The sequence below is a fragment of the Cebus imitator genome, unplaced genomic scaffold (genome assembly GCF_001604975.1).
Source record: "Cebus imitator isolate Cc_AM_T3 unplaced genomic scaffold, Cebus_imitator-1.0 Scaffold17, whole genome shotgun sequence".
In the NCBI taxonomy this organism is placed as follows: Eukaryota; Metazoa; Chordata; class Mammalia; order Primates; family Cebidae; genus Cebus; species Cebus imitator.
The window spans coordinates 5,159,779-5,169,086 of record NW_016107332.1 but is presented as its reverse complement, the minus strand read 5'-3'; the positions used below and the strand labels follow the sequence as shown (position 1 = coordinate 5,169,086).

Sequence of the window (9,308 nt, the reverse complement as noted above, 5' to 3'; positions counted from 1 at the left end):
ATATAGTTAAAGCAATGTTAAGAAGAAAGTTCATAGCACTAAATGCCTGCATCAATGCATCAAGAAGTTAGAAATTGGGAAACTTATAGGAAATGCAAAACAAAACAAAACAGAAAAAACTTAGCAAGATCTCAAACTAACAATCTAAAACCACATCGAGAGGAACTAGAAAAACAAGAACAAACTAACCCCAAAGCAGGCAGAAAGAAAGAAAGAACCAAAATTAGAGTGGAACTGAATGAAATTGAGAACGCCTAATTCATAAAATGATCATCAAAAACAAAAGTTTGTTATTTAAAAGAATCAATAGATTTACAATACCATCTAGATTAACAAAATAAAAGTAAAGATCAAAATAACTGCAGTCAGAAAGGACAAAGTTTACATTACAACTGATTCCACAGAAATATAAAGATCCTCAGAACCCATTATGTGAACATGTCTATGCACACAAACTAGAATATCTATAGGAAATGGATAAATTCTTGGAAACCCACAACTTCCCAAGAGTAAGCAGGAAGAAATCAAAACCCTGAACAGACCAATATCAGAATCTGAAATTGAATCAGTAAAAACAAACAAACAAACAAACAAACAAAAAACAAAAAAACAACCCTGCCAACTGAAAAGAATCCTGGATCAGTTGTATTCACAGCCAAATTCCACCAAAGAAGAGGTTGTGTTAATCCTACTGAAACTATTTTTAAAAATAGAGAATGAACTCCTCCTTAACCCATTCTATGAAGCCAGCATCACTCTGATACCAAAATCTGGCAAAGACTCAACAAACAAAAAGAGGACTACCAGTCAATATCTCTGCTGAACATAGATGCAAAAATCCTCAACAAAATACAGGCAAACTGAATCCAACAATACATCAGAAAGTTAATTCACCATAATCAATTAAGCTCCTGGGATGCAAACCTGGTTCAACATACACAAATCAATAAACATGATTCACCAAATAAACAGAATTAGAAACAGAAACAATATTATCATTTCAGTAGATGCAGAAAACTTTTTTTTTTTAATAGTTAAGTCTTTATAATGATCAATTAATCCATCCTACCCCCTTTTACATGCAGCTGAAAAATGACAGGCTAGGGACATAGAACATTGTGAACTTTATACTGTTAGAATCACCGCCCGTTAAATTGGTCACTAGCTAATGGTCACTAAATTTACAAATTAAGGAAATTCTGTATAGAATACTGCAAAAACACAGTTAAAAGACTGAAGTTTGCCCATTTCTGCTCAGGAAGTCTCTTCACTCCTAAGCTTCATGTTATTGTCCTTTTGGCTTCAAAATTTCTGCTATTACTGTTTCTCCTCCTTTTGATTTTCCTTTTGTTCCCCAGTGCCAGAACTTCCAGAGCCTTCTTGCTCAGATGCCATCTTTTTGTATGCCATTTTGAAGAGCTTCAATGATGCCTGCTGAAGAGAGGTTGCTGCCTGTCTAATGTTTTCTCCTGTTTCACTGTCTTTTCTAGCCAGGAGCTCCCTCATTTTGGAAATCTCTTCTTTTAGCTTGTTGCACTCATCAGCAGGCAATTGGTCCTTGAATTCATCCATCTTTGCTTCTGTATCATGAATGACTCCTTCAGCCATATTAATTGCTTCATCTTGTTCCTTCTTTTGCCGGTCTTCCTCAGCATATTTCTCTGCATTTTTAACCATATTTTCAATATCATCTTTGCTTAACCCACCAGAAGACTGGATTACAATCTGCTGCTCACGTCCTGTGTCCTTATCTTTAGCAGAAACATGTACGATCCCATTGGCATCAATGTCAAATGTAACTTCAATCTGAGGAACTCCACAAGGGGCTAGTCGAATTCCAATCAAAGTAAACTGTCCAAGGAGTTTGTTGTCTCCAGCTATCTCTCTCTCTCACCCTGACACACTTTAATTTCCACTTGCGTCTGACTGTCAGTGGCAGTAGAGAATACCTGGCTCTTCTTGGTTGGAATAGTGGTGTTCCTATTAATAAGTTTGGTAAAGACACATCCCAGAGTTTCAATACCCAGAGACAAGGGAGTGATATCCAGGAGCAGCACATCTGTGACATCGCCAGCCAACACACCTCCCTGAATGGCAGCTCCAATGGCCACAACCTCATCAGGATTGACAGCTTTACTTGGTGCTCTGCCAAAAAGATCCTGCACAGTCTGCTGAACCTTGGGCATCCTAGTCATGCCACCCACAAGGATCGCTTCTCCTATGTCACTCTTGCTGACTTCTGCATCTTGCATAGCTTTTTGGCATGGAGTGATGGTCCTTCTGATTAGATCAGTGACAATCTCTTCAAATTGAGCACAGGTCAGCTTCATATTCAAAGCTTGAGTCCAGAGGAATCCATTGCAAGAAAAGGCAAATTGATGTCAGTCTGTACAGATGAGGAGAGTTCACACTTAGCCTTTTCAGCAGCTTCCTGTACCCTCTGAAGTGCCATGTTGTCTTTGGTCAAATCAACCCTCGTCTCTCTCTTGAACTCCTTCACAGTGTGCCGTAGCAAGGCCTGGCCTAAGTCTTCCCCACCTAAGAAAGTGTTCCCATTTGTGGATTTCACCTCGAATACTCCTTTCTGAATTTTCAGGATAGAAATGTCAAAAGTTCCACCTCCTAAATCATATACAGCAATGACTTTGTCTTCTGATTTGTCCAGACCATAGGCAAGAGCAGCAGCTGTGGGCTCATTAATCACCCGAAGCACATTCAGTCCAGCTATCTGGCCAGCATCTTTAGTGGCCTGTCTCTGCGAGTTATTGAAGTAAGCTGGGGCTGTGATCACAGCATTTTTTGCTGTGTGCCCCAAATAATTTTCTGCAGTCTCTTTTATCTTCATCAACACAAATGCTCCGATCTGACTTGGAGAATACTGTTTCCCATGAGCCTCAACCCAGGCATCACCATTGGAGGCACGGACGATTTTAAAGGGAACATTTTTAATGTCTTTCTGTACTTCAGGATCATCATATCGCCGGCCCATGAGACGCTTGGTAGCATAGAATGTATTGTTTGGGTTCGTGACAGCCTGTCGCTTGGCTGGCATGCTGACACGCCGCTCACCATCTGATGTAAAGGCCACAGATGAAGGGGTGGCTCTGGCACCTGCAGCATTCTCCAGCACCTTTGCTTGTTTCCCTTCCATAACTGCCACACAGGAGTTGGTAGTACCCAAATCAATACCAGCAACTGCTCCCTTGATTGCTTCTGATGCATAATCCCGCCTTGAAACAATTCTAAATGCCTCATGACTAAGGCCATTCCAGCTATCCTGGTGGCGGGCGGCCGCGGGGCCCCGGGAGGCTGCGGCGCCCACTAGACCGGCAGCCGCAGTTCGGCGGGCGCTTATCACGGCGGCTAGATGGAGAAGTAAGAGGCAGCAAACAGGCACTCAGGCGGCGGGGAGCTCGCAGAAAACTTTTTATAACATTCCAAATCCCTTCATAATAAAAACCTTCAACAAACTAGGCATCAAAGAAACATAAATCAAAACAATATGAACCATCTAGGACAAACCCGCAGCCAGCATTATACAGAACAGGCAAAAACTGGAAGCATTACTCTTAAGAACTGGAATAAGATAAGAATGCCCACTCTTAACACTCCTATTCAACATAGTAATAGAAGTCCTATCCAAAGACACCAGTCAAGAGAAAGAAATATAAGCCATTCAAATAGGAAAAGAAGTCAAATTATTTTTTATACTAATGATATGACACTGTACCTAGAAAACCCTAAAGACTCCATGAAAAAAGCTTCTAAAGCTGATAAGTGACTTCAATAAAGTTTCAGTATACAAAATCAGTGTTCAAAAATTAGTAGTGTTTCTATACACCAATAACATTCAAGCTGAGAGAACCAAATCAAAACACAATCCCCTTTTCAGTAGCCACGATAGAAATAAAATATTTTGAAATATATCTAACCAAGAAGGTGAAAGGTCTCTATAAGAAGAACTATAAAACACGTGAAATAAGTCATAGATCATACATACAAATAGAAAAACATCTCAGAAGAATCAATATCATTAAAGTGGCCGTAATGACCAAAGCAATCTACAATTCAACACTATTCCTATGAAACCACCAATGTTCTTTTTCACAGAATTAGAAAAAAAACTATTCTAAAATTCACATGGAAGCAAGAAAGATAACAAATAGCCAAAGCAATTCTAAGTCAAAAGAACAAAGCTGGGGGCATTACACTAACTGACTTCAAACTGAACTATAAAGTTACTGTGATGGTTAATATTAGATGTCAGCTTGATTGGATTAAAGGATACATAGATGTTTGGTAAAGTATTGTTTCTTAATGTGTCTGTAAGGACTCACTAAGAAGAGGAGATTGACATTTGGTTCAGCGGACTGGGAAGGGATGACCCACCCTCGATGTGTGTGGGCACCATCCTCGGCTGCCAGTGTGGCTAGAACAAAGCAGGTGGAGAAGGTGGGATAACTTTTCTTGCTGAGTTTCTGGCTTCCTTCTTTTTTCCTGTGCTGAATGCTTCCTTTGGCTCCTTCTGCCCTTGAACATCATACTTCTGGTTCTTTGGCCTTTGGACTCGGACTTGCCATTGTCTTACCCGGGGTGTTTGGGCCTTCCACCAGAGACTGAAAACTGCACTGTTGACTTCCCTGGTTTTGAGGCTTTAGGCTCGGACTGAGCCACTACTGGCTTCTCTCTTCCCCAGCTTGAGGCAGCCTATTGTGGAACTTCACCTAGTAATCATGTGAACCAATTTGCTCTAATAAACTCCCTTTGACATATACATATATTCTATTAGTTCCATCCATTTGGAGAACTTACAATTATTGTAACCAAAACAACATGGTGCTGGTACAAAAATAGACACATAAAACAATTGAACAGGATGGAAAACCCAGAAATAAAGCCACACAACTATAACCATCTTATCTTTGACAAGGCTGACAAAAACAAGCAATGGGAAAAGGACTCCCTATTCAGTATTTGATGTGAGAAAACTGGCTACTCATATGCAGAACATTCAAACTATACCCTTAAATTTTACCATATACAAAAATTAAGATGGATTAAAGACAACTATAAAACCTCAAACTATAAAGAGTCTAGAATAAAAAATCTAGAAAATACCCTTCTCGACATTGGCCTTGACAAAGAATTTTTGGTTAAGTCCCCAAAAGCAATTGCAACAAAAAAGAAAATTGACAGCTGGAAACTAATTAAATTAAAGAGCTTCTGCACAGCAAAAGAAACTATCCATAGAGTAAATACACAACCTACAGAATGAGAAAATATTTGAAACTACACATTTGACCAAGGTCTAGTATTCAGTATCTATAAGGAATTTAAACAATTAAGAGAAAAACAAATAACCCCATTAAAAATGGGCAAAAGACATGAACAAACACTTCTCAAAGGAGGTATATATGCAGCCAACAAATATATTTTTAAAATGTTCAACATCACTACTCATTAGACAAATGCAAACCAAAACTACAAAGAGATACAATTTCATAATAGTCAGAAGGGCTATCATTAAAATGGCAAGAAATAACCAATACTGTCAAGGTTGTGGAGAAAACAAGATACTTATATACTATTGGTGGAAGTGTAGATTAGTTCAGCCACTGTGGAAAGCAGTTTGGATACATCTCAAAGAACTTAAAAATAGAGCTACCATTTGACTTAGCAATCCTATTACTGGGTGTATACCCAAAGAAAAATAAATTGTTCTACCAAAAAGACACATGCACTCATATTCATATATCCATTGAAGCATTATTCACAATAGCAAAGACATGGAATCAATCTCGATGTCCATCAACAATGGACTGGATAAAAAATAATTGGTGCATATACACCATGGAATACTGTGGGGCCATAAAAAAAGAATGAAATAATGTCATTTGCAGCAACATGAATGCAGCTGGAGGCCAATATCCTAAGCAAATTAACACAGGGAAAGGAAACCAAATACCACATGTTCTCACTTGTAAGTAGGAGCTAAACATGGAGTATGCATGGACATAAACATGGGAACAATAGACACGGCACACTGGGGCATTCTAGATGGGAAGAGAGGAAGGGAGTAAAAGTTGAAAAACTACCTATTGGGTACACTGCTCACTACTGGAGTGATGGGGTCATTTGTGCACCAAACCTCAGTGCACCAAACATCAGTTACACAATTTGCCCATGTAACAAACCTGCACATGTCCCCCCTGAACCCTGAAGCTACCTCTGAGGGGGGAAAAAGCCACTTCTCTTCATTGAAACACACAGAAACTGTGTGGTGGAAGAGGGCAGAGGGAAAGGGGAGGAAGCCACAAATTGAAATTTGGGACAAGATATTTGCAGCATCCAATTTCAATAAGGTTTAATATCCTGAAAATTTAAAAAATGGTGTGAATCAAGAAGAATAATAAAAAGAAGCAAACAGGAAAATAGGCAAAATAAATAATTGAGGGTTTTATAGAAGAAGAAATAAAAGGGGCTCATGAACAGTTGAGAAAGTGCTCAACTTCATTTGTAATCAGGGCACCCTGAGGATGAATTAGAGGGTTGATATTTTTTTTAATTCACAAATTCTACCATACAAGAAATTATCTCAAGCAAGGGTGAACTTGGGACTGGAAGTCCTAGAGCATTTCGTAGAAATGAGGAATTAATAAGTGGAAGAAAACAATCCTGAGTCATTAAATAGAAGCAGGAAGAAAATTTCCTGTGGCCTCTAGACCCTCTGTAAGAGTATCAATTACTCTTCATTACTCTATAAACTGATTTCAAATATAAGTTGAAAATTGTAAGTTGGGCAGTTGCAGTTGTTTTTTCTATAATTGTTTATAGTTGCAGTCTTTTAAAAAAGATACTATTTCTTCATCTTCTCTAACTCTTGATCATCTTTTAGCTGACCAATTTTAGTTTACTCAGTAACCTCGATGAAAATATTCCTGACAATGAATTTCACAGGATTGGCTAGTCTCTCTTAGCTGATTCACTATACAGCTGTCTGCTTCTTAAAGCTCCACAGTGATTTCACATGCTTCTAAAGGCTATCACTTAGATTTCTTCTCAAATACTTCATGCACAAAATAATTTTCGTTCTTCTTTTATTGACTATTTTAAAGAAATTCATTTAGTTAATCAATGTTTATTGATACTCGACTATATACCCTAGGTTAAAGGACATAAAGAGGAATAATACTACTTGATCCAAACCCATGATACAGCTTATACTATAGCTGGGAAGACAGTTAAATCAGAGATGATGGGAGAGTGTGTTGAATGAAAGGGTAAAGCGACCTCAGGGTTTTTGTATACATATATACATTATTATAAATAGCATTTTAATAAGTGCTTTCAATTTTGTAAAAAAATTTTTGACTCTTAGCAAAAGTTTTTGCTTACATTTCGTTTTTTGTTTTTGTTTTAGATGGCTGACATTGTTAGATAAGTGAGTTTTGCTGAAATTAGTCTTATTGATCATATGAAACTGATCTTTATGTCTTTTTCCAAATTATAAATGGCTCATTAACTTGGGAAATGTTTCCTTGATTTTTATAACTTTGTGAATTGCTCATCAAAATACAATTTCACATTTCAAGAATGTTTTATATTGTAAATTTTTTCTTTGGTTCCTTGAATTTGCTTTTGCAGGAGATTTCAGGTACTTAAAAGATAGTAAGTTCATATTAAGTAGCACGTTATCTTCCAATAAAAAACTATCTGAAACTCTAGAACCACTTTTGCCAATAAATAAGAAAATCTGAGGTCTGCTAAGGTCTCAGGTCAGGTTTCTTGATTTTATTTTTAAGAAAGGATCTAATGTGGCTCCATATAGATTAATTTGCTAGCCAAAGCAATACTTTTCCTGAGATACTGTCAATCAGAGAGAAATTTCGAGAATATCAGAACTGACATTTTATCAGATTAAAGTAAGCTTACTCAACCACTTAATTTTTTAAAAAAATTAAACACTTTAAACATGTAAGTTGACACAAGGCATTAAATTATAATTAATAAAATATATGTCAATGTGTTATAAAATTAAATTAAAAATGCCCTCAATCTAAAATTTTAGTTTAAGTTAAAATGCACATCAAAAGGGAATATTTCATATGTTCATTACTTTTAAAATGTATAATTCTAGCTTTGACTCTTGCATTAATCTCTTTTCCTATCTGATAATAAAATTTGTGAGTGCAGTTCCAAAACCTTTTTTTGCTCTAAAGTAATGATTGTGTTTTTAAATATAATCCCTGAGCACTGAGTTTTTATTCCAATTGAGATTTTGTTTCTTATCAGGGAAGAGGCATGCTACCATGGTGGAAGCTGGCACTTAGCTTTTCAAGTAGGAAAATTTGGAAAAAATACTAAACAATATTTTGTGTGGATTTTAACATAATATTTGCACCTAGAGATCACATGAAGACCAACCAATTTAGGTTTTCCAAAACATAATTTTAAGAACTGAAAAACAATTACATAGCAAAACTGTAGAAATTCTTATATAACAATGTACTTTTAAAGCTTATCTGTAAAAGTTCAATGATGGATAGACAGAGACTTATAGATTACTGCTATCAGCTTCTGATTGTGTGTAACAAAGTCTGATGCTGCGTTGAGGATCAATGCCTCTGTCCATCTTACATATGAGCCCTGCTGGAGAGAAAGCAACTATCAGACAACTGGAGAGATCACAGTTGCTGAGCAACGATTGCATCATTAATATGTTCTTTGCTTTGAATTGGCACAAAGATAAAAAATGTATACATTTTTATCCATGATAAAACAAGCCTACCATTGAACAGAAGCCTATCAAGAGCAAAAAACCCCATGAAAATAACTAATGTTAAGGTTACTATTATTGATCTTTAAAGAAACTAAATCTAGTAGTATCAATGTGAATGGATAATGTTTTTTTCAAACATTTTACAAACACTGTGCATCAGTAAATGATTGTTTTGTATGTAGAAAGGGACCAAAATTAGACTATTAATCTATTTCCTTAGAGTCTGAGTAATTATATTTTCTCCTGCATCAGGCTGTTCATCAGACTGCATACAGTGATACATGTGGTAGTTATTGGAATGATTCAAACCACTTTTCAATTTGAAAGCACATTATGATCTGTTAAATAGAGACATGGATAGTTGGGAATACTTTGGATTAATGTCTAATTTACTCTATTTGCCTTTCTTCTTATAACTGGACAACTACTTGTAGTCTCATAATTTTTGAATCATCATCCATGAATCTTAGGTCTTTAGAATGAGCTTCCTGAGTCCTTGTTATTAGTTAGCAAAGTTAAAGAACAAGGT

General features: G+C 36.7%; 1 protein-coding gene across 1 annotated transcript; it reads right to left on the bottom strand.

Annotated features, from left to right (window-relative positions):
- Positions 1-1,105: 1,105 nt before the first annotated feature.
- LOC108290159 (stress-70 protein, mitochondrial-like) lies at positions 1,106-8,632 on the bottom strand. Its single transcript, XM_037732322.1, is given in 4 exon segments — positions 1,106-1,890; positions 1,893-2,338; positions 2,341-3,396; positions 8,566-8,632. Coding segments are annotated over 4 exon segments (2,142 nt in total). The 3' UTR covers positions 1,106-1,317.
- Positions 8,633-9,308: the final 676 nt, after the last annotated feature.